This window comes from Lepidochelys olivacea (genome assembly GCF_965140295.1).
Source record: "Lepidochelys olivacea isolate rLepOli2 genome assembly, chromosome: 8".
Classification (NCBI taxonomy): Eukaryota; Metazoa; Chordata; order Testudines; family Cheloniidae; genus Lepidochelys; species Lepidochelys olivacea.
Genome location: NC_140418.1, coordinates 7216911 through 7242174, shown reverse-complemented (window position 1 = coordinate 7242174; position 25264 = coordinate 7216911). Strand labels below are relative to the sequence as shown.

At 54.5% G+C, this 25264-nt stretch overlaps 1 protein-coding gene across 2 annotated transcripts in view; it reads right to left on the bottom strand.

Annotated features, from left to right (window-relative positions):
- Positions 1–25264, bottom strand: part of PDGFRB (platelet derived growth factor receptor beta) — a 62742-nt gene that overhangs the window by 12130 nt on the left and 25348 nt on the right. For both annotated transcript variants that reach the window (XM_084637661.1, XM_084637660.1), the window contains exons 3-18: positions 23686–23982; positions 22900–23166; positions 21604–21731; positions 20168–20342; positions 17036–17228; positions 16628–16743; positions 15355–15481; positions 13977–14188; positions 12563–12660; positions 11660–11792; positions 10394–10498; positions 9738–9848; positions 8639–8792; positions 4765–4931; positions 4369–4487; positions 3186–3308 (exon numbers count right to left, since the gene is read on the bottom strand). In XM_084637661.1, coding sequence (XP_084493787.1) covers positions 3186–3308; positions 4369–4487; positions 4765–4931; positions 8639–8792; positions 9738–9848; positions 10394–10498; positions 11660–11792; positions 12563–12660; positions 13977–14188; positions 15355–15481; positions 16628–16743; positions 17036–17228; positions 20168–20342; positions 21604–21731; positions 22900–23166; positions 23686–23982 — 2525 coding nt within the window. The remainder of the gene's footprint in view (positions 1–3185; positions 3309–4368; positions 4488–4764; positions 4932–8638; positions 8793–9737; positions 9849–10393; positions 10499–11659; positions 11793–12562; positions 12661–13976; positions 14189–15354; positions 15482–16627; positions 16744–17035; positions 17229–20167; positions 20343–21603; positions 21732–22899; positions 23167–23685; positions 23983–25264) is intronic.

The window sequence follows — 25264 nt, the reverse complement described above, 5'->3', positions numbered from 1 at the left end:
GAGTGTCTGAAACCTGGCAAATGTGCATCACTATGAATTAGGGTGACCAGATGTCCTGATTTTTATAGGGACAATCCCGGTTTTTGGGTCTTTTTCTTTATAAGTTCCTATTACCCCCCACTCTGTCCAGATTTTTCACACTTCCTGTCTGGTCACCCTACTATGAATAGATCTGACAGAACAGGACCTGACTGGAGATTTCTAAGAAGCCGGGAAGAGAGGACCAAGATAGATATCCTAGTCCTCTTCTCTCCGTGTTTCCTGTCTTTGGCCCAATCCGGCCCTGCCTCTATCAGCTTGCGTGCGGCTTTGGCTGCGTGGCGCCCTATGCTGGATGCGGATTTCCTTGCGCAACTGGTATCAAAAATAATCCCCAGGAAGGATTGCAAAGGGGCCTGGTTTCATTTCCTATTTTATCAGGAACAGCAGCGGCAGCAAAGCTGGATTGGAAAGCCCCAGCCCTGCTGTGGAGGGGGAAAAGGAGGGGCCTTGCCCCCTGCCCATGAGCTGAGTGGGTGGCCAAAGCTCCTGTGTTACACTGGCTGCTTCTGGCTTCCAAGCAACGAGGGCAGCTCACCTACCCCTGTCGAGCTCTCCACTCCCAGCTTCGCCTGGCTGGCAGTGATTCAGCAAGAAGAGGAGAGTGGAACAGAAGAGCCCTGACACGATTCCAGTGTGGTCTGGTGGCTCAACCCCTGCACTTGCACTCAGGACCTAGGTTCTAGCCCCAGCTCTGCCACTCACTTGCTGAGTGACCTTGGGCAACTCCCTTCGCCTCTCTGTGCCTCAGTTTCCCCATCTGTAAAGTGAGGTAATGACACTGATCTCCTTCATAAAGCTCTTTGAGAGCTGCTGATGTGAAGAGCTAGGGATTATTCATCTTCCCCCAGCACTTGCTCGTCTATTGCAATTTAAAACAAAGAGAACATTCTGGAGAATGCTCATTGGAACCAGGGGCTCTTTCCGACCTGAAAGACCCGAATCTCCTTCCTTGAAAGCACTCGCATGGGAGCTTGCAGAAAAGCACTTCCTCTTTCTGTGCAGTCGAGTGGTTAGAGCAGGGGCCTGGGAGTCAGAAGGTCTGGATCCCATTCCCAGCTCTGCAAGAAATTCACAGTGACGCAGTTTAGCCTCTCAATCTGAAGGATGATTCAGAGCTACTAGTCGCACAGGGATAGGATGAGGGGTAGTCCTGTGCTCTAGGGTCCTTGAACAAAAGGGGCTGTATTTGTGGGCAGTCATTACTGCTGTTTTCTAAGTTCCTGCATAGGACCCTAGAAAGCATGATCATGTGGTTCCATTACAGGTAAAGCTGGGGTTAAAGTAAGAGGGGAAAGGGGGGGCAGAGGGAAATCTCTCCTTCCTCTCCCTGACTTGGGGGACCAGTGCTCCCACAGCTCCCACTCCTCTATGGCTGGCGGGGAGAGTTCCCCACCTATCTAGTCTAACCAAGGTGTAACACCACGAGGCAAAGCACTCTGGGAACTGGGATGCAAATGGCACTAATTACCCTGAGCACTTGTTGCCATTTCAGAGACAGGAGAATACTTAAGGAGCTGACTGAGGATATATCTGAGCCATTAGCAATTATCTTTGAAAAGCCATGGAAGACAGGAGACATTCCAGAAGACTGGAAAAGGGCAAATATAGTGTCCTTCTATAAAAAGGGGAATAAGGACAACCCAGGGAATTACAGACCAGTCAGCTTAACTTCTGTACCCGGAAAGATAACGGAGCAAATAATTAAGCAATTTGCAAACACCTAGAAGATGATAAGGTGATAAATAACAGTCAGCATGGATTTGTCAAGAACAAATCATGTCAAACCAATCAGATAGCTTTCTTTGACAGGGTAACAAGCCTTGTGGATGGGGGGAAGCAGTAGATGTGGTATAGTTTGACTTTAGTAAGGCTTTTGATACTGTCTCGCATGACCTTCTCAAAAACAAACTAGGGAAATGCAATCTAGATGGAGCTACTATAAGATGGGCAAATAACTGACTGGAAAATCATTCACAGAGAGCAGTTATCAGTGGTTCATAGTCATGCTGGAAGGACATAATGAGTGGGGTCCCGCAGGGATCGGTTCTGGGTCCGATTCTGTTCAATATCTTCATTGATGATTTAGATAATGGCATACAGAATACACTTATAAAGTTTGCGGATGATACCGAGCTGGGAGGGGTTGCAAGTGCTTTGGAGGATAGGATTAAAATTCAAAATGATCTGGACAAACTGGAGAAATGGTCTGAAGTAAATAGGATGAAATTCAATAAGGACAAATGCAAAGTACTCCACTTAGGAAGGAACAATCAGTTGCACACACACAAAATGGGACATGACTACCTAGGTAGGAGTACTGTGGAAAGGGATCTGGGGGTCATAGTGGATCACAAGCTAAATATGAGTCAACAGTGTAACCTCATTCTGGGATGTATTAGCAGGAGTAAACAAGACACAAGAAGTAATTCTTCCATTCTACTCCACGCTGATTAGGCCTCAACTGGAGTATTGTGTTCAGTTCTGGGTGCCACGTTTCAGGAAAGATGTGGACAGACTGGAGAAAGTCCAGAGAACAGCAACAAAAATGATTAAAGGTCCGGGAAACATGACCTATGAGGGAAGATTGAAAAAATTGGGTTTGTTTAGTCTGGAGAAGAGAAGACTGAGAGGGGACATGATAACAGTTTTCAAGTACATAAAAGATTGTTACAAGGAGGAGAGAGAAAAATTGTTCTTCTTAACCTCTGAGGATAGGACAAGAAGCAATGGGCTTAAATTGCAGCAAGGGCGGTTTAGGTTGGACATTAGGAAAAAATTCATAACTGTCAGGGTGGTTAAGCCCTGGAAAAAATTGCCTAGGGAGGTTGTGGAATCTCCATCATTGGGGATTTTTAAGAGCAGGTTAGACAAACACCTGTCAGGGATGGTCTAGATAATACTTAGTCCTGCCTTGAGTTCAGGGGACTGGACTAGATGACCACTCAAGGTCCCTTTCAGTTCTATGATTTTTTGATTTGTTGTCAGGATAATGGACTTTTTGGACTATTTGGGGAGTGGGGGAGGATCAAGGGAGTCAGGTGAGAATTCTGCCCTATCCTTGGGAAGAGAGATTTCCGCCCGGTAGAACAAGGCGTGTGTGAGCCTGCTGGAACCGGGCAGGAAGGGCTGGGTCCCTGACTCACGCTGCCTTTGGAGATGTAGTTGGAATCTCTCATGATATCTCTGGCCAGGCCAAAGTCACAGATCTTCACCAGCTTCCCCTCGCAGATGAGGACGTTCCTTGCTGCCAGGTCTCGGTGCACACACTGTAAGGGAGGAGACAGGGTGTTGTTAGAAGGGGTGCTCAGGCCACAGAAACACCTGCATTCAGAGCAACAGAAGGCGCCACAGAGGTCGCCATGGTACCAGAGCAAACCCCCACAGAGAGCAGCGAAACGAGCATTGCAGATGGACAGTCGGAGTCTTGGAGCAGCAGGGTTAGGCCAGCCTGGCTTATGCCTTCACGTACCCCGGACAAAGCATGCTCACGGGGTTTGCTCAAGCATTGCACTGGCACCAGCAAAGAAGGCAGGCTCCTCCGGTATCAATCCATCACTGAAGCACGGACAGTTGATATGGCTGGCATCTCATTTAATGCAAGCTGCCTGGCCAGGCATGTGAAGGGGACTGGGAGACTGACCAGAAATGTCACTCTGAGCTTCTCTCTAGGGCCGTCCCCATTGCTGTCACACCCCAGCTAAATACTTTTCCTAACAAACAACAGAGCTTTGGTTACATTCACAATTGGCTGAAGCTCAGCCAGTCAAATTAGCCTTAGAGACCCTGGGAGCTCTGTCCTCATTGGCAGTTCGGCTTTAATACCCACTGTTTCCAGAAGCCCTAGCGCTGCACCAGTAAGCCTGGCTGCTGGACGGGTGTCTGGAGAGAGCTCTGCCCCAGGCTGGGTTGCTTGTTCATTGACACAACACTGGCCTCTGGTGAGGACGCTTAGGCTGGCTCTGAGGAAAGGGCACCAGACAGCACCAGAAGCACCCGGAGAGCGGTTCTAGGGGGCTGCAGGCTGGGGGTTTGGAAGGCAGTGCTTGGCCTGACTGGAGCCAGACCTACTTGAAAATGTAGTCTGGTCACACAGGCCCCATGACAGTGCCAGAAAGTCAAGGCGGTCAGTAGCTATTCAATGCAAAGGCCTGTTCTCTCCTGAGGGAGGCAACATCGTCAGAGAAGCAGAGTCGGCTCCTGGTGAAGCCTGACTGAAGGTTTGGCTGGTCAAGAGGGCTTTCACATCACACACCAAGAAGAAGCTTTGATTTCTTCCCTTTCAGAGTCGACTCCCACCAAACCCACCTGCCAACTCAGCACACGTACGTTTTTGGACGCGAGGAACTCCATCCCGTTGGCCACCTGGAAACTAAACCCAACCAGGTCTGTGTAGCTGAGGAGCGGGGACTCGTTTATCAGGGTCACGCGATCCGTCCTTTCGGGAGCTGGAGGGAGGAAAAGGGCAGAGCAGAGGGACGCACAATGGCTGTTACCAGGCTCCCACACGGATTAAAGCTGGGGCTCACGTTGGAGGGAACAGAAGTTGGTCTGGGGTTTTTCAGGCCTCCGCAGAGCCTCAGTGTGGGAGAAACTATGCCAACACTGTTCTGGCTCAACAGACCCTGCGGGAATCAGCTCACATCCCAACCAGCTCCTAAAGCAAAGGAAACCAGTCACCCCGGCACAAACACCATCTCCCTCCCATCCAGGGACTCCCGTTACCTGAGGGGGAATAGCTGTCCAGCTCGTAGGGGGTGCCGTAGTTGGAGGACTCAATGTCAGCATACTTGATCTCTCCCTTCATATCAGACATGGGAACGTAGTCCAGGAAGTCATCCTTGCTCATATCCATGTAGCCCCCGTCGCTTTCGACAGAGAAGGAGGTGAGGCTGGAATGGGGAAGCAAAGAAACCATTCAGAACAGATAGTGTAAGAAAAGGTTGGAGTGGATTTCAGATTCAGAGAAGGGAGACTTAATTTCAGGGACTGTGGTTATGGAGGGCCAGAATTCCAAACATAGGCATGGACAATTGTACACGTATCATTGCTCAGGCCTGAGTTGTGGGTGCAAATTCCGATGCACGAAGCAGGGACTGGCACTTGCATGGCCACGTGTGAGCAAATGCCCCCTTTCCACACGCACCTTGGAAATTTGCTGCATATCTGAGGTGTGCACATATCCACACATGCCTAAGGGCAAAAATCGGAGTCTGAATTTCCTTCTCCCTCCACAGGAGAGGGGGCCACCCCAGCTGGGGCTATGGGGAGTGCTGGTACATTTGAAAGCCCTGGAAATGAATGACTCTGAAGACTGAACTGCCCTCTTCTCTTGGGAGAGGTGGCAGGAGCCACACTAAACTGAATTTTTAAAATCCTCATTCTTTAGTTAACCACTGGGTCACATCTCCTACAAGGCCTGAGCCCAGCCTCTCTAAGCACACTTGCAATCTGGTGCCTACATGTTTTCCCGTGTGAGTTTTTGCACAGGAGTCAACTCACATTGGTGCAGGTGAACGGGGTCCTTAGAGGGAGGCCTGTATGCAAAAGTGTGTGCAAATTTGCCTGCTTACTCTTGCGTGCTCGTGTGTAGGCGGGCAGCTGGGCTGGAGCAGAACCGCCTTTGCTGTGAGTGCAGCACCAGTCTTTAAATGGTTAATGCTAACCAAACTCAAGTTTGGCTCTGTGCCTTTAAACTAGTCAACACAAGAGATGACTGCTTAGTTATAGTATTTAAGTAGAAGCCAAGCCAAGCCAAGCCCAGCCCTGCCCTGCCCTGCCCTACCTGCCACGCCCCGCCCCGCCCCGCCCCGAGTATTCTGGGCTAGTACTAAGAACCTCCTCTTCTGTTCCTCTCTCACTCAGCACTGCCCAGTTCAGACACAGGCAAGCCTTCTTAACTGGTGTGCTAGCTCCCTATTGGTCAGTGCCTCCTCATGGCCCTTCTAGGCCCCTGGAGGACTGCGTCTCATTGGTATCCTGGCCCTGAGCAGGTTTTCCTTAAGCAGAAGAGTCCAGATCTGGGCCAGGCTGTCAGGGACCCAAAGCCTCTAGCAGGCAGCAGAGAAGGCCTGACAGACCCCATCACAGTGTGCAAATGAGGTGATGGTGCATATCTAATTAGCTTTTTCATGTGCTGCTATGGTAACCCTGTACACAAAACCTGAGGTCTCCTTTTGGGCCTGACTACCTAAATGGTAACTATCCATTTTAGCAAAAAGAAAAGGAGTACTTGTGGCACCTTAGAGACTAACCAATTTATTTGAGCATGAGCATACCACGGTATGCATCCGATGAAGTGAGCTGTAGCTCACGAAAGCTCGTGCTCAAATAAATTGGTTAGTCTCTAAGGTGCCACAAGTCCTCCTTTTCTTTTTGCGAATACAGACTAACACGGCTGTTACTCTGAAACCTATCCATTTTAGGGTTGCTAAAGGCCCCACCCCTTCTCCGAGGCCCCGCCCCTGCTTGCTCCATCCCCCCTCTCTCCATCATTCGCTCTCCCCCACCCTCACTCACTTTCACCGGGCTGGGGCAGGGGGTTGGGGTGCGGGAGGGGGGTGATGGCTCCTGCTGGGGGTGTGGGCTCTGGGGTGGGACTGGGGATGATAGGTTTGGGGTGCAGGAGGGGGCTGGGGTGTTGTGGGGGTGTGGGCTCCAGCTGGGAGTGTGGACTCTGAGGTGGGGCTGGGGATGACGGGTTTGGGGTGCAGGAGGGGGCTGGGGTGTTGGGGGTGTGTGGGCTCCGGCTGGGGGTGTGGGCTCTGGGGTGGGGCTGTGGATAAGGGGTTTGGGATGCAGGAAGGGGCTGGGGTGTTGGGGGATGTGGGCTCCAGCTGGGGGGGTGGGCAGTGGGGTGGGGCCGTGGATGAGGGGTTTGACATGTAGAAGCAGGCTAGGGTGTTGTGGGGGTGCAGGCTCTGGCTGGAGGGGATGCTGGGGGTGCCAGGAATGAGGGGTTTGGGGTGCAGGAGGGGGCTGGGGTGTTGGGGTGTGTGGTCTTTGGCTGGGGGGGTGGGCAGTGGGGAGGGGCCAGGGATGAGGGTTTGGGGTGCAGGAGGGGGCTGGGAGAGGGTGCTGGGCTTTTGCCGGGGGTGTGCGAGCTCCAGGAAGGAGTTTGGGTGTAGGATGGGACTCTGGGCTGGGGCAGGAGGTTGGGGTGCAGGAGGGATGTGGGGTCCCAGCAGTGCTTACTATGGCTCCCAGAAAGCGGCCGCCAGGTCCCTGTAGCCCCTAGATGCATGGATGGCCAGGGAGGCTCTGCAGGCACCGCCCCCCACAGCTCCTATTGGTCACAGTTCTCAGCCAATGGGAGTTGTGGAGCGGGCACTTGGGGCGGGGGCAGCACATGGAACCTCCCAGGCCCTGCCCACCCAGCGCCTAGGGGCCGCAGAGACCTGGCGGCCGCTTCCGGGAGCCGTTCAGAGCTAGGGCAGGGAGCCTGCCTTAGCCCTGGGCCCCTGCTGCTCCGCCGACTGGGCTTTTAACAGCCTGGTCAGTGGTGCCGACCGGAGCCGCCAGGGTCTCTTTTCGACCGGGGGTTCCAGTCAAAAACCGGATGCCTGGCAATCCCAATCCATGTACACTGCACAAATGCAACTGGCATGCAGAAATCCAAAGTTTTGCACCTGCCAAAACTCCCCTGAAAAGCTGCGGTGTGCACAAAATTGTAGGTAGCATTTTCAAGGCCTTAATTTGAAGTCTGAGAGCCCAGATTAATGTTCTTTTGTTCAACATTTATTATTGCCTCATCTGACTTGAAATGGAAACTGCAAGAGCTTCCATCAATGTACTGAGCGCCTGTCTTGTTTCACTACTGCTTCTGTGCACTGGGACAAAACACTGCCTTGTAACGTCCATCTGCGATGCCTCTCAGTCAATCCGCACAGAGATTCCCACACCTCTTACGGCAGCGGGACAGTAACAGGACTATTTTCCGTTGTTTCAGCCGGGGAAGAAGAGCTGTCACAAAGCTGTGCTAAATCTGCCCACTTCGGCACTGAGCTCAACAGGACCTGTTTGGCAAATGCAGAGCTAAAAGCAGAAAATTCCAGGGTGGGACCCAGATCCGCAAAGGTATTTAGGTTCCTAACTTCCATTGAAATTAATGTACTGCAGATCTGGTCCATAGGTTAGCCTACCCTTAAGTCACCAGTCTTCCCTGGTGTGAACAAGAGAACAAAATCTGTAGGATTTAGGACAGGACCCTGCTGTGGCTGGCTGGGATGGCTGCATGCATAAAGGAAATAGAAGGCAGGGGCACCAGAATGGGGGGGGCATGGCCCCCCCACTTTTAAAAGTGGGAGGAAATAACCCTCCCACTTTATCACGTTGTGGGAGGAAGGGCTAGAGAGAAGTGAGCAGGGGGTGAGTCTTGGGGGGAAGGGGCAGTGCAAAGGCGGGGCTTCGGGGGAAGTCAGAGTGCAAGGGCGGGGGCTCAGGGATAAGGAGCGGCGCGGGGGCAGGGCCTCGGGGGAAGGGGCAGGGACTCAGGGGGAAGGGGCGGCATGGGGGGCGGGGCCACTGTCTGAGCACCATTGGCCCCCCTACTTTTAGAGACCTTCTGCTGCTCCTGAGAAGGCTATTACTTTAAAGGCACCTGTACACCTTGTCCTCTTCGGAGGCATTCCCATACACCTCCATCTCTCGCCTTGCTTTCTCAGTGTAGTACTGGAGGAAGGTGTGCTTGTTCCGGAGCAGGTAGTCCACGAGGTCTCCGTAGCGGCAACACTCCGTTATGATATAGATGGGGCCTGCAGGAGAGGAGAACGCTTGACTCAGGTGTGGGCTTGGGCCCTTTTCTTAGCGACCACAGCTGGGTGGGAAAGGCGGTTCCTGTCTTGTGAACATTTGCAAGGTAACGAAGAATTTCCCTGTCCCGAATTAGGACGAAAAGTTAAATCTTGCAAACTGTCATGAACTGGAAACCCCCTCGAAACGTTTGGTTCTGGGTCAGCTGGAACATTTCATTTCAGTTTCGACCATTTTTTATTGACAAACAATTTTATTGACTACGCTTAGCTTAAATTTCAAAACAACAAGTCACTTTGAGACAGAAAACTGGTATCTTTCATTGTGAAAATGTCGACAATTTCTACACTTTTCAGCGTTTTTTTTTTTTTGGTTGAAAAATTTGTCTGAACCGACTTCTTCCTGAGAACAGGTTCAGTTTGACAAATCGGCATTTTCTAGTGAAATTCCCAACCGGCTTTACTGCCAACCCCTTCACAAAGAGGTGTCTGCACGTTCTCACAACCACTTGTAAGGGGATTCAGGAAGCCCCAGGGAGGAAGGCCCCTTGCTTTGCTGAGGGCTTGGGACACTCAGATGAGTGGAGAGCAGGCAGGACCACTGGCCTTCGAGTTTGGAGCACCGTCGGCTACCTGGGCTTTCCATGGGTCATGCTGCTGGAAGGAGATCGGATGGAGATCATTTTCTTATACCTGCTGCTGGAGGGGGATGGACACGCAGCAGGGAGGAGTGGAGTCTGGCAACTCGCGCAGAGTTTTCTCCCATTCAGGCAGCAGGCCCATGCGGACAGATGGGCTGGGCCGCCTAAACTCAGCCTGGTCACCATACTAAGGGTAGTGACCTCTAAGCAGGATGCTAATGTTTGGGTCAGTAGGGGGAGGGGACGGGTACCAGCTGTGATGAAGGGGGGTCATGTCCAGGGGAGGGACATGGGAGGGGACAGGTACCTCCTTTGGTGCAGGCTCCAAGCAAGTTGACAATGTTTAGGTGAGGTCCCAGGTGGCTCATGATCTTCAGCTCAGACATCAGGGCCTGTTTCTCGCTGGTCCTGGCGGTAGCTGTTAAACGGACCCATCAGTAAGATGAAATAAGAATGCTGAGGTGTGAGAGATGCGAGCATGACCCTGACACACGCACACCCACAAGGAACTGGTGTCACATACACAGCACTGGGTCATCAGAGGGAGGGGTGCTCTGAGCACGAGGCTGGGAGGCGGGAGCTCCTGAGTTCTTGTCCAGGCTATGATACTGATATAAGCAACTCCCTCTGCTTACCTAGACCTTTGCCTTTTGGAGAGAAGGCAAGAAAGACAGTGGTGCTTAGAAATAAATCGCTGTCCATGCTAGGCAGGGGCCACAGAACCCTGCTAGAATCACCTGTGAGTGAACAGACATGTAGCTAGCACAGTCCTGATCCCACCATGGGCAGGGCTGGGAGCGGTGAGACAATGACTGACCCAGCTGGTGTCTATGCAGAGGGAGGGAATGTCTCCCGGTGAGAGGGAACAAGCAAGGGAGAGAGAGGGAAGGAAGCAGTGGGGGAGAGCAATGGAAGAGGGGTAGAGTGACAGTGAACGAAGGGAAGAGATGGTGGGAAACTCACATTTGAGCATTTTCACAGCCACTCGCATCGTGGATTGCGAATGGCTCAGGCCATGGGCCGTTGCCTCCACAACTCGGCCAAAGGCTCCGGATCCGAGAGTGCGACCTGCAGCAAAACACCAGGGAGATGCAGATTTCAGCTGCAACAGCAACCCTCAGAGGGCCAGATGGGAGGGGCCCACAAGGCAGCTGCTCAGAAAGTGTGCATCCCTTACTGGAAAGACAGCAGCACTGCACACCCCCGGCGATTGCAGCAGGGAATGGCGGAAGCTGGGAGTTATTATGTCTGTGCCAGGGCTGATTTCTGCCTGGCTGGGAAGCGTGTTAATAAAGAGGAAAAGCCCGAGGCTCCTTTCCCAAACAGAACTGTAGCTATTCCAGATGTGGTCACCAGGGGTAGCACTGTTTGACAATTCCATCCCCGCAGAGGTTCATTCTCAGAGGTGCTTTATACTGTCTGGTTTCCTTCTGACAGTTCAGTGATCATTTTGACGGGGGCCTGGATCTATTAGCCCTGAAATTTCTAATGGGTCCTATTCCCACGCTCTCTGTTCCCCCATGCATGCTGGGACCAGGCCTACCAAAAGTTCCTGAGCCCAAGGAAAGTCCTGGTGTTTCTACCCCACCCATATGCCCTCCTGCTCTCCCAGCCCCCTAGGCAGTTGTGAAGGGCTTCGAGATCCCCAGGTAAAGGGCTGTAGGAGGACGGGGAACGCTCACATTGTTATTCCCACAATGGAGGCCGTTCTTCAATGCTGAATGTGGGTTCATGGATGGTCCCATATGTACTAGCGTGCTCCCACCCTCTGGGGGCTGCCTCCGGTGCTGGGAGCACAGCTAACATCACCCTGATGCTGCCCGAGCAGCAATGCCCCTGGTTCAGGCGGAGTGGAGAGAGAAGCATGGCCTAGAGGCAGGGCCACCGGACCTGACAGCCCTGTGGAATGTGCCTCACTAGCCCACCCCAAAGCAGGCAGTAGGCCACTGAATTCCCCTAAATGCCCTAAGGAGCACAGGCTCTGGGTGCGATCTGGATGTGCTCCCCATGTCCCATCTCTCCGTGCTAAGAGCATCGGCGCGTCGGTGACATGGACATCCCGTGAAAGCGCATCTGTGGCCCACCTTCTGCCCAGCTGGCCCTGGCTACAGGCCCACCCTCTGGCATTGGAGGCATGCTCTCCCTCTGTGGAGTCATGGATTTGTGCCCCGTTCTTTTACGTCCTTTTCACTGAGCATCCCCTGGTGATTCCTGCTGAGCACACGGTACCTAGCACTAGCTTGTCCCGGGAGAGCTCCCAGCTGCAGTCGTAGGGGAGTTGCATCGGATCCACGTAGATGTACTCATGTCCATCGGAGCTGACCGACTCAATCACCTTCCAACGGATTTCATAGCGAGGCTTCTGGAGAGGGGGAAGGGAGGGGAGAGGAGAGAGCTGAGAGTGGGGCTGTGCTGGGAGGTGTCCCCTGCAGACAGTGACCCTGCACCCTCTGCCTCCCACAGCCCCAGCAGGGAGACATCCCAGCGGTGCTGCCTCGCACAGTATGGCCAGAGGGAAGGTCCGCTGCTGCGCGTCACACCGGCGAGCTCAGGTGGCATGGATGCCGGCTTCCTCCGGGCCTTGGACGTGCTCAACCCCCTCTCTGCCTCAGGCCCCGCCCCCACCTGACCCTTCCCCCAAGCCTCCCCACCTCTTCCCGCCCCTGCCTCACCTCTTCCCACCCAGTTCCACCCCAGACCCCGCCCCATCCCACCTCTTCTCCCAAGCGCCCATCCCTGCCCCGCCTCTTTCTACTTAGTTCTGCCTCCTCCCCCAACCATCCCTGCTCCTCCCTCCTCCCCTGCAGCACCTCCTGCATGCCGCAGAACAGCTGATCGGGAGGCACTGGGAAGGAGGGGAAGGAGTTGATCGGCAGGGCCGCCGGCGGATGCGAGGTGCTGAGGGTGAGGGGGGCGCTGGCTGCTGGTGGGTGCTAAGCACTAAATTTTTTCCCTGGGTGATCAGCCCTGGAGCACCCATGAAGTTGGCACCTCCAGCTCTGCACCAAGGAGCTAGAAGAGGGGGATGTTCCCCAGCTGCCCATTGCAGCCCGGCCAAGCCCTCTCAGTGCATGCAGTCAAAGGGAGGAGACCTCCCCACCTCCCGAAGGGGGAGACGGTGCTCGCTCTGACCTTCAGCCACAGGACGATGAGGACCACCAGGAAGATGACGGCAAGCACCACCACCAAGGCCAGAATGACTGAGATGATGATCATCTTAAAGGGCAAAGCTACGACAAGAACCACATGGAAAACAATCAGATGCCTCCAGCCCCACGTGGCCTGGGGAGCTCAGGGCAGCCACTTGGGAGAAACTAGCCAAGAGGACTTCATCCAAAATGCCCCACTCTGAGACCCTGCCCTGTCTTGTCCCATAAGTCCTGCTCTCCCTCCCTCTCCAAACCTCCCCGGATGACTTCAACCCCTGGCAGCCACTGCTGGGGCCTGGGGCACATCTTGGTGCTTTCGTGCCATCCCTTGGAAACTGACAGGAAGTGACCCTTAGCCAGGCCTCTGCGGTGTCCCCTGGCTGGCTGTACCCAGCCCTTACTCCCATGAGAAGTGTTCACTGATCCAGACCAGCCAGGGATGCCCAGAGAGGACCCTCTCCCTTCTCTGCTGGACTCAGGGTAACCCTGGACGATTATTCCCTGTCCCTAGAACTAATCCCCCCGAGGGGTGCTGGAAAGCGGCACAAACACACGGGGAGGGGGGCCACTCCATCGGGGTGCGGTGGGAAGGAATTAGTGGTGACGCTCCAGCCCCTTTGCTGCAGGAGAGCTCCCCACAGCCCAGAGGCTTTTGGAAGAGATTTGACCTCATGGCTGTGTACAGAGCCATGGGCTGTAGGAGGCAGTGGTCTGGCTCTTGGTGGGAGCTGGCCTGGCTGACCCTTTAGCCCAGAGTGTTGGTTCCTTTTTTAGTGGCCTAGCCTCAGCCCTCTCACACTCTATAAATGTGTGGCTGTGGCTCCCCCTAGTGCCTGCAGCCTGGATAACAAGTTGCTCACACGAATGCTGGTGAAATATACTGAGGGTGATGCCTGCTTGCTATCTGTTTGTGCAAACACCCTGCTCTCCCTTCGCACCGACGCAGTGGGGTCTGGCTCTGGCACATCCACCTGCTCCTGGTTTCTACACTGATGTTACTGCTCGGTGTCAGGACAGAGGACATTACAACTGGACTGTGCAAAGAAAGGGATGTGTAAATGTTACCCTTTGGACACAGACTCCAAAGCAGGAGGCAGTAGCTCTGCAGGAAGAAGAGCCGGGAGAGGGAGGGGAGGAATGGGGCTATTTTATCCAGATAGGCAAAGCATGCACATACCAGGCACTGAAGTTGCCTCATTCAGGTGGCACAAATTGTTGGACACATCCAATGGGCACCAAGGGCTCCAGCTACGCTGCTCCATAAAGAGGCCTCTTCTGCTTGAACTAAAAGAGCAGGCTGCAGACACTAGTCCCCCAGCCTGGGCTAAGTTTCCACCCCACAGCAAACAGCGCAGAGACCTGCACACCTGGGACAAAGCGAGTGCCAGCCAACTCACCGTGTGAGACCAGGGTGATGTCCTGAAAGTTACTGCCCAGGAGGTTCTGCACAGAGCATCTGATGAGCAGGGGTTCGTCCACCCTGCGGAGCCGCAGTGTGCTGTTCACTCTGTAAACCTTCAGTGTCTCGTGGTACGTAGAGATGGTTTGCAGGTTGATCTCCTCTGAGTTGTTCCCCAGGACCCTGGTGGGCTGCTCCTTGGTGCCGCACCTTCCAGTTGAAAAAGCCACACATGGGAGACAATCCCGGCTGCATGATGCTGCAGGATGCTGTATTATAGCTGTTATAGCTCGGCTCTTTGTGACCCTGCCTGTGCCCTGCAAATGCTTGCGGATTACAGCTTTTCCTCCAGTGAGCTTCCCTGCCCCGCTGACTTCCCTGGCGCTGCATCTCTACTAACACAGAGCTCTTTGTTTGGTCTCATGCTCCATCACTGATGAGCTGGGGGGACTCAAGTGAGCCCCATCTCAGCTTCTGTTTTGAGGCACTTGTTCCAGCCCCTTTCCTCGTAAACAGTAAGTGACACAAACGAATGGCGAGGGCTGGAGGGAACAAGCCGCTGGGCTCCATTTCTCGCAGCACAACACGCGGATCTGCTTGTACCTGTGCAGCTCCGGGAATGGAGATTGAGAACAGTGCACTGCTGCGGCAGAGCCAGCAGGGGGAGCACCCACTGATTTTTGTGTGTCCCATGAGAAATAATATCTGGGCCTCACAGAGGATGTTAGAAAACAAAAATGGGAGATTCAAGACTGGTGAGGACAAGCTGTGCCAATCTGCAGCAATAGGCCAAAGGTCAGCCCCTAAGTGACCTGATTCACATGTGCTGTGACTGCTGCCTATCACATAAGCCAGCCTCCCGTCTGTCTGTCTGTCCATATTCACCTGTTGTCTCTTGTCTTAGACTGGAAGCTCTCTTGGGCAGGGACTGTATTTTTGTTCTGTGTCTGTACCCCTAGTGCACTGGGGTTCCCATCTGTGGCTGGCACTGCTAGGCACTATGGTAATACAAATAATAACTGAGGTGAACAACCAGAGCTCCGTCTCCTTTACCCCACTGGCAGAGATCTAAACCCCTTCAGGACTGAGATTATGGAGCACTAACTAGACACACAAGTGCATCAATTATACAGTAAAATTCAGTCCCAATTTTTCCCAACAGGAGACACGGTAAGCGAGGTGTGGGAGGTCTGGGCATGGGACGAAAAATGCCTAGAGATGCCCAGTTCCCGGTTTCTCACAGCAGGAAGTGCTACAGGGCATGGTCCAGGAGCTTTGGGTGAGAGGACACCCACAACTGTCAGTCCCATCCTCGCCCAGCAAGAGGTGCTTTACACACTTTTCCATGCCTGCACTGGGTCACCAGGCCCCCTCACCCTTTGATGTCGTTGCAGGTGAACCACCTGAGCTCCGGCTGGGGCATCCCTTCAGTGGAGCACGTGACGGTCTGCTCCCCACTGCTGGCATTGCTGTTCTCCTTCAGCGACAACACATTGGCGGGCACTGGGAAGGGAAAAGAGAGAGTCAGCCATTTGCTTTGCCGGCAGGAGGGGAGCAGGAAAGCCTCCCTTTTGGAGCCATGCAAGATCCCACCATGTGTTTGGAGAGAGACTGCCAGGGGGCAGGAACTCATCCATGCTAGAGAACATGAGTGAAGTAAGTAGTCACTCTGCAGAGGGCCAAGGAGGGGCCTGGGCTGGTGGCCATGTACACAGCTATGGTCCCTTCAGCAATAGCTGTACAATTTGAGGGCCCCCAGCCACTGGAATGGAGGATGAGCGTGTCCCCTCCCTTGAAGTCCATTGCTGGAGGCAGAGGGTGAGCCGAGGTGGTGCGGGCAGTAGGTTTCCCTCCCAGACTGCCCTGCTAGCTTGTGGGGGACTAGCAGGGAACACTTCTACACCTCAGATGGGCTGCGATTTAAGGGGCAAATTCAGACACAGTGTAAGTGGGGTCAGTGCCATTCTGCTGTGTCTGCTAGACCTGCACCCATTTCACGACGGGCCCCCGAGTCCCGCCGCGCTGGGAACGTGTTATGCCCAGGGAGGGTCGACAGGTTTCCAGCAACATGTTTTTTTTGAAAAAAGGCTTTTTGAGCAAAATGAAAAAATGTTTTGGTAACACACGTCGGGAGTTTTGAAAACTGGGAAATTTGACTGGAAATGGTTTCTGAAAACTACAGATCTTTTGTGGTTCTGGTTTTGTGGTTCTAGGGAAATAAAAAAAACACTGGAAATTAAAAAACAAACAAACAAACCCCAAACCAAAAAAAAACCTCCACAACTTTCTCCCACAAAATTTCCCGCAAAAAACAACTGGCATTTTCGGACTGTTTTTAGGCAGGAACATACACTTGCAGTACATAATGCCACCTGACGGACCAAATGTGAAGCATTCACCTGCCTTTGATTGTTTGTTGTATGCACATGGCAATAGTATTGCTTAGTTTCAGTAGGCAGTGGTGAATCAATCCGAGACATTTCGAGTGAGGGTGTTGTCTGCTTCCGCCTGTTGTTCTGACAAAAATGACCCAAAAAGGCTGCAGTCAAAGCAGCCGGGTCTTTATGTCCCGCTGTGAATTGTGGCGGGAGCTGCTAGGACCCTCTCTAACCCGCAGTGTCTCAAAGGTCGTTGGTGCCGCCTCCTCACCGTTAATTTGCAGGTAGAAGGACAGCTCCTGCGTGTCATCCTCATGGGATGCCCGGACGGTGTAGAATCCCCCTTCTTTCTGCTTCACCCGCACCAGGGTCAGAGTGGTTTGGTACCTGGAGGGAAAAGGATCCCAGAGCAGTGAAGATGGGAAGACACTCTCTGCTGCCCAACAGGCGTACTGGGGTGAGTCGCTCCCATCCAGCCGAACCCTGAGGCTGGCACAGAAACCGCACAGCAAACGGTCGAGTCAGGATCAATGTGGAGGACCCCCCACCACGTTCTGGCTGGGCACAGAGAATTCCCATCGCCCTGCTCCACTCAGGATGGGAACGGTTGTATCGCTGGGCCCTTGCCACACCAATCTCTGGGGGGAGGGCTGTGTCCCACCCACCGGGGCCGCCTCACCTGGTTTCCGACAGGTTCTTGCTGGTGATGGCGAATTCGCTGCTGTTCCCCACCCACAGAGTCTCATTGTCCTTCAGCCACAGGATGGTTGGCTGCGGATAGGCCTCGATCTGCACCTGGATGGTGCGACTCTTGTGCACCTCGGCCAACTCGATGTTGTTCAGACCAGTGTGGAACCTCACAAAGCCACGCTCTGCAGAGGGTTCAGAGAGGGGCAGGGTCAGCACCCCCATCCCAGGGCCTGCTCCCAGGAAAGGAGAAGGAGCAGGAGCAGGGAGGCTGGGGGGAGACAGAGAGAAGGGTGGGAGAGGGTAGGGTTGCCAACTTTCTACTTGCACAAAACCAAACACCCTTGTCCTGCCCTCCACCCCGCCCCTCCTCTGAGGCTCTGCCCATGCCCCACCCCTTCTCTGAGGCCCAGCCCCCCACTCACTCCACCGCCCCCCCCCCCCCCGTCGCTTGCTTTCCCCACCCTCACACACTCGCTCATTTTCACTGTGCTGGCTCAGGGGGCTGGAGTGCAGGAGGGGGTGAGGGCTCCAGCTGGGGGTACGGGCTCTGGGGTGGGGCCAGGAATGAGGGGGTTGGGGTGCAGGAGGGGGCTCCGGGCTGGGGGGTGGAGCAGAGGGGGTCAGAGTATGGAAGGGAGCTCTGAGCTGAGGCAGGGCGTTGGAGTTGGGGGGGTGAGGGCTCTGTCTGGGGATGCAGACTCTGGGGTGGGGATGAGGGGTTTGGGGTGTAGGAGGGTGCTCCGGGCTGGGACCAAGGGGTTTGGAGGGTGGGATGGGGAATCAGGGCTGGGGCAGGGGGTTGGGGCATGGGGAGTTGTGAGGGCTCTGGCTGGGGGTGCGGGCTCTAGGGTGGGGCTAAGGATGAGGAGTTTGGGGTGCTCCAGGCTGGGACTGAGGGGTTTGGAGGGAGGGAGGTTGGAGGGAGGGGGGATCAGGGCTGGGGAGGAGGCTCAAGGGTGTAGGCTCAGGGCAGTGTTTACTTCAAGCAGCTCCCGGAAGCAGTGGCATGTCCTTCCTCCGGCTCCTATGCAGAGGTGTGGCCAGGCGGCTCTGTATGCTGCCCTGTCCACAGGCGCCACCCCCGCAGCTCCCATTGGTCACGGTTCCCGGCCAATGGGAGCTGTGGGGATGGTGCTTGGGGCGGGGGCAGTGTGCAGAGCACCCTGGCTGCCCCTACGTATAGGAGCTGGAGAGAGGACATGCCACTGCTTCCCAGGAGCCACGTGGCATGGAGGCTAGCAGGGAGCCTACCAGCCCCGCTGTGCAGTGGCACCAACTGGACAGTCAAAAGCATAGTGAGCAGTGCTAACTGGAGCTGCCAGGATCCCTTTTCAACCAGGACTTCCGGTGCAAAACCGGACACCTGGTCACCCTAGGAAGGGGATCTGGCTACTCGCTATATGGATACACAACTCTATTTGTTAAGAGTAGAGATGGCCCAATGCCCCTGAAATCTCGGGACAATTTGATCTGGATCCAATCTTTGTGCCTCAGACCCGTCTTTAGTTGGAGGATGGTCCTTCCAAGGTCTGTGTGGGGTCCTCTGGAGACCGAGGGCTTCTAGGAAGCCAGCAAAACTCACAGCAGGAAAGGAGTTTGTTATTCTCCCACAGTATTTTTGCCAGCAAGTTAAAGAAGTATGGATTGGATGAATGGACTATAAGGTGGGTAGAAAGCTGGCTAGACTGTCAGGCTCAACAGGTAGTGATCAAAGGCTTGATGTCTAGTTGGAAGCTGGTATCAAGAGGAGTGCCCCAGGGGTTGGTCCTGGGGACAGTTTTGTTCAACATCTTCATTAATGATCTGGATGATGGGATGGCTTGCACCCTCAGCAAATTCGCGGATGACACTAAGCTGGGGGGACAGGTAGATATGCTGGAGGGTAAGGATAGAGTCCAGGGTGACCTAGACAAATTGGAGGATTGGGCCAAAAGAAATCTGATGAGGTTCAACAAGGACAAGTGCAGAGTCCTGCACTTAGGAAGGAAGAATCCCACGCACCGCTACAGGCTGGGGACCGACTGGCTAAGCGGCAGTTCTGCAGAAAAGGATCTGGGGATTACAGTGGATGAGAAGCTGGATATAAGCAGTGTGCCCTTGTTGCCAGGAAGGCTAACAGCATATTGGGCTTCATTAATAGGAGCATTGCCAGCAGATCGAGGGAAGTGATTATTCCCCTCTATTCGGCACTGGTGAGGCCACATCTGGAGTATTGCGTCCAGTTTTTGGCCCCCAACTACAGAAAGGATGTGGACAAATTGGAGAGAGTCCAGCGGAGGGCAACAAAAATGATTAGGGGACTGGAGCACATGATTTACGAGGAGAGTCTGAGGGAACTGGGCTTGTTTAATCCGCAGAAGAGAAGACTGAGGGGGGATTTGATAGCAGCCTTCAACTACCTGAAGGGGGGTTCCAAAGAGGATGGAGCTCAGCTGTTCTCAGTGATGGCAAATGACAGAACGAGGAGCAATGGTCTCAAGTTGCAATGGGGGAGGTCTGGGTTGGATATTAGGAAACACTATTTCACTAGGAGGGTGGTAAAGCACTGGAATGGGTTACCTAGGGAGGTGGTAGAATCTCCATCCTTAGAGGTTTTTAAGGTCAGGCTTGACAAAGCCCTGGCTGGGATGGTTTAGTTGGGGTTGGTCCTGCTTTGAGCAGGGGGTTGGACTAGATGACCTCCTGAGGTCCCTTCCAACTCTAATCTTCTATGATTCTGAAGGGGCAGGTTTCACTCAATAAAATCCAGTTTAAAATGAGAGGAATTACACACATGAGGCGAGTGTGTTTGGCTGAGCCAGCTCCTGTGTCCTGGGGAGGCTGCAGCCGAGCTCCAGCCACATCTCAAGGGGCCTCAGATCTCCTAGGCCCAGCATGGACGAGTAGCTCATTGTCTCTTGCCCATGGCTATAAGCAAAATGCTGGGGTTTTCTTACATGGGGGAGTAAGTGAGGGTGAGTCTAGGCCTCTTTGGGGGGCGGGTGAGTGACTTTCTGGGAGCAGGGTTTGCCAGGGCCATGTGGAAGAGGGATGAAGCCAGGCCTGCGTGGCATGGGGAGAGAGAGGTTGGAGGGCTAGCTGGTGCCCAGAGCTAGCTGGCCCTGAGGGTGTGGCAACACACCGATCACGTTGACCTCAATGTCCTTCTTGTCCATATTCTGGAGGTAGACCTCGGAGACGTGGCAGATGTAGGTGCCGGCGTCCTCCAGCTCTGCGTTCTGGATGGTCACGGTGGAGCGGATGTCATGGCTGGATCCAGGCAAGAAGGCCATCACAGGCTCCACGGCCTTACCTGCCTGTGCAGGGGAGAGAGGAGACCCCCGCCCCGTGAGATCAGCAATGACAAGACCGCCAGGCCAGGGGAGCACTGGAAACTGGACCTCCCCGTGTGTTTGGATCAGCCTGCGTATGCAGTGGGGACCCTCAGCCTTCTCCAGCTGAAGAACTCACTGCAGGGTCAGGCATGAACACAGCTCTGGGCTTGCCCTTGTCCTGGGGCCCCAGGGGCAGGAGCACTGGAAGGAGCTCCCTTCAGAGTCCACTGGCCCCGCTCCCTAGTCACTGCCAGAGGTCACTCTTCCCCTGAGTGGCAGGGTTTGTAGAGAAGGGGCGAGCGGCTCTCCCACCTCGCCCGGGCTCCAGTGAGCAGTACTTCCCCACAGCTCCCCCTCCTTCCTCAGTCTACTTGAACTCAGCCGTGCATTGCTGGCCCAGCCAGCTGCGGGAGGGAGCATTGACCAGCGGGCCGAGTCCCCCACAGAGGAAGGATGGCCCAGTGGTTTAGGGCACTAGCCTTGGACTTGGGAGACCTGGGTTCAGTCCCCTGCTTCACCCCACACTCCCTGTGTAACCCTACATAAGCCACATAGTGCCTCAGTTTCGCATCTGTAAACAGGGATTACAGCACTTCCCTACCTCCCAGTGGGGCTGTGAGGTGTTCAGGTAGGATGAGGACCAGATACATACCTTAGACAGACACAGTTCATGACCTTGCAATGCAGGGGTGCAATGGCTTTACCCAAAAGGTGCAGGGTTTAGACCCACCACAATCTGCCCCCTGACTTCACCCCCACCTTCCAGGTAGCCAGGGCTGTGTGCTGCATATGCCAGCTAGGTCAAAAGCCCAGGACTCCCAGCTGCTGTGGGGCATCTCCTCCCTCTTGGGCTCTGTGGTGGACGTGTGATGGTCTCATGGGCCAGAGCCCGACAGCAATTTAAACCCTGAGAGCTGCTCTCTCAGCCAATGCACCAAAGTCTGAACTGGGGCCCTCCAGAGCTAAATCCATGAGTCTCTGAAGCTTGAACTAAGGAGCCAGACTCTCAAGCCGAAGCCTGTAGCAGACTCACAGACTGTGTCAGGCGGGCACCGAGGGAGACACATGGCGGGTGGCCAGATGGCAGCTGTGCACCCCCTGTGGGAGCCGAGTCCTGGGGCTCCTGCCGTGAAGGGGGCAGCCCGGCTTGACACAGATGTGGCCTTGGCCCGCTATCTCCTGGCACAACCGGCAAGGGGAGGAGCTGCCAATCTGGTTACAGAGTGTGGGCTGCAGCACTCACCTCCTGGCGAGGGTAAAACCAGCTGAAATCGACCACTTCGTTGCCGCTTACAGTGCACATCACAGTGATGTTCTCGCCTTGCTTCACCACGGTCTGCACCGCGCTGATGGAAACATTGAGGGACGAGACTAAAGAGGAGGGAGGGAAACAGCAGGGGGTGAATCATTGCTTGGGAGAGCTAAACCCTAGGCAGCTGGCATGCGGGGACCACTACCTCCCACCATCGTCTCATGGCTTCCTTGTTCTCCCCGTCTGTCTGCATCCACCTGCTGTCTCTTGTCTCTTACTCAGCCTGTAAGCTCTCTGGGGCAGAGACGGCCTCTTTGGTCTAGGACTGTGCAGTGCCTAGCGTTACAGGGCTCTGGCCACTAGGCTTTACTGCAAATACAGTGGAAAAAAAGTACAGTGGAGTGAGGCAGGGGCATGATCTTAAAGAGATCCTGGGGAGCCCAGGGACCTCCGGGGAGCCAGGGAATTCTCCGGGGGAAGCAAAGAGGAAGCCCTTTTCTCGATGGAATCCAGCGTGGCTCTGACGTGTTCCACCTTGTGCCCATTTTACCGCCCTGTGAGACCGTTCCCTTCCCCAGGAGCTGGAGCTGCGGGCTCAGCAGGGAAGGAGTGCGTGGACCTGCACTGAGCACTACGCCTGCCGTCAGAGCTTGTCATTAGGAACGGCTCAGGGCAGGAGGGACAGGGGGTCTGCAGTCCTGAGAGGAGAGCCTGTTCCTCTGGGGGCGCTGCTAGAGCACTGTGGTGGAAACTCAGAACAGAGTGAGCCCAGAGGCCTGGCTTCTGCTTTTATTTACCATGGTACATGCTCATTATGGCAAAGCCAATGGAGAGCCACTGGGGTAAACGAGAGCAAAATGTACCCCATAGAAAGCAGTGCCCGAATCCTCTTTCACCCAGGAAAGGGCGGCCTCTCCAGCAGGGCCGCGGCCAGAACACAGTGATGCTACACCATACACCAAGCCACAGCTCACGCTGAGGAGAACAGACGTGCTCCTGAGACAGAGAAGCGACAAAGGAGGAAAGAACGGGCACACCACTCCAGCCAACAACTATGTCTCCTCCAAGACTACACCTGACACTTCTGTGGGAAAATCTGCAGGGCAAGAATTGGGCTCCTCAGCCACTTAAAAACTCACCAGTGACCCCCCTGGACAGACACCATCCTCACAGCAAGGGGCAGCCGAAGAAGATATTTAGCTGGAGAGAGGCTGAAGCTGCCTTTAGACAGATCAGCCCAGACCCCTCTGATCCATCCCACCGGGGCAGACCTAAGAAGTGGCTCACCCTGGATTCTGTAGACGTAATACGCCTCAGAGTCCGCCTCCCGCTCATCTAGCGTTGCCCGGCAGATGTAGGTCTTGTCTTCGAAGAACCCCTTGAAGCCTTGTTGCCTGTCATAGACTGCGGGAATTGGGTTCTCCACCTTCCTCTCATAGAGAGTCACCCTGGCTTGGGGGTCAGTGACGCGGCACGGGATGGTGGCCTCACTGTTGCCGGTCATGAAGATGAATGATTCCTCGGAGGTTGTGGGGAGGAAGACCAAAGAGGGGTCTGCAGAAGGGAAAGGGGGAAGGCAATCCAGTTACAAGAGAGACAGGAGAAGAACTTGCTTTGCAGCCCTGATTGCAACTTCCCACGAGCCACGGGATGGGACAACACCTCTGCTTGGAGACGGATGTGCTAAACTCCCGGGACGTTTCTCTCCCGAAGCTGCTGGGGTTATTACTAGGGACATGTCCCATCGGGGCTGCGTGCCTTGTTCTCCAAGACGTGAGTTTCACTCACTTTTTCTTTCCAATGATCCTCTCCCACCTGGGGGCCTATACTTCTCCCGGTCTGCACCAGGCCCCTGCGCTGGGGGTGGGGGGCTGCAGGGGCACTTCGATGCAGATAGGCGACTCCAGCCTCCCACGTATGTCGCTCATTCTCTTAGGTCCTGTCGTCCCCGCAGCCCTACTGCAGAGCAGAAGAACCCCCCTCTACCATCTTCAAATTCAGCCCCATCCTTCCACTGCCCTCCATCCCCCAGAGATGCACACAGAGAGGGGATGGGGGTGCTCTGTCCCCTACCTGGCACAAAGACATAGACGGCCTGTCTCTCCGCGTGCTTCTGGTTCTGGGATTGGTTGTAGGTGCAGACGTACTCCCCTGTGTCAAGGCCTGTCACGTTCCAGAGTGTGAGCGTGCTGGAGAAGGTGCCGTCTCTCCACTCTGGCGACGCGGCTATGGGCTGCGTGTCCCGTTCCCAGACCACCTCGGCCTCCCCCGAGCATGTCAGTGAGAAGTTGCTCAAGAGACTGAGGATGACTTCGGGGTTGCTGGGTGAAATGTACAGCTTGCTGCTTCCAGACACCGCAGCTGGCAAACCTAGGAGAGAGCGTAGAGAGTAAATCAGAGTGGGGCAATGGAGCCACTGAGCTCAGTGGGGGCTGGATCAGAACCTAGAGCAGGAGCATTTGTTTTGAGAGGGTAAGTAACCCATTGTGGCGTTCAGGAATGACCTCACGGCTCCATCGCTACGGACTTGGAGCTAACTGTTGCCACCATAGGCTGAGATCCATACAGCAACACGGGTGCTCCCTTTGCCGGCTTCACCGCAGCTCTTAATACACATGGACTCTTGCCGCTGCCACCCGGCCTGGGGTTTTCAGAACCGACCAGGGGATTTAGACACACAACTCCCGTTCATTTGATTGAGAGTGTGTGTCAAAATCCTTCGGAGCCCGCCCCCCCAAGCCATTCACGTTTTGGATGGAGCCCCCACACCTGTCATACCTGCCATCAGCAATAACCAGACCATCCGAATGAATACTTCTCTCTGGGGATCTCAAAGCTCATTGCACTCTTTGATGCATTTAGCCTCTCAGCAACACTAGGCGGTAGATAAGTTTTATTACCCCCATTTACAGATGGGAAAACTGAGGCCCAGCATGAATAGAACCCAGGTCCTCCTGACTCCCAGTGTTGCGCTGTACCTAAATGACCACCCCCCACATGTATGAGGTAACAGTGCACCCCAAGGGACTGTAGAGCTCAGTTTTCATGTGAACATTTGGGATGGGATGGCACAGATGGTGAGTGTGCAAACTGTCCAGGTGTGAGTCAGGTGCCAGCCTTTGAAAACTTGGACGCTAAAAGTTTGTGCACTGAGCCAAATTCACCATCTTGCGGCGTGAGGCCTTTACACCTGCCCTCGGGATCGTGGAAGGGAACTTTTGGGGTGGACAGTGCTGTGAGAATCTGGCCAGGGAGCACCCGAGGGCCCCTCACAGCCTGCTAATAGCTGTGCTTCCTATGAATCCCCTTGCTCTGGTTTATTTGCCCCAGAAATGCTGAGTCCAAGAGCTGTGTTTATAGCCAACAGTGCACGTGTCACAGAAATGACCCTGGCCCTGATGCAAGTTCACCTCACTCCCTCCTCACTGAGGGCCCCAGATGCATATTCTGAAGGCCCGGAAGGGTCCTGCATTAGATGTGACAGGTCGACCGCTAGGGAGCTCCCTCCCCATCAGCTCTGTTCCCATGGGGCAGTGTGGGAAGAGACATGGATGAGGTTGGACCATGGTGTTTAACAAAAAAAAAAAAAAAAAAAGGGGGGGGGGGGAAAGCAAAAATAAACTTTCCAGGAAATCCTTTAGAAGCAATACAG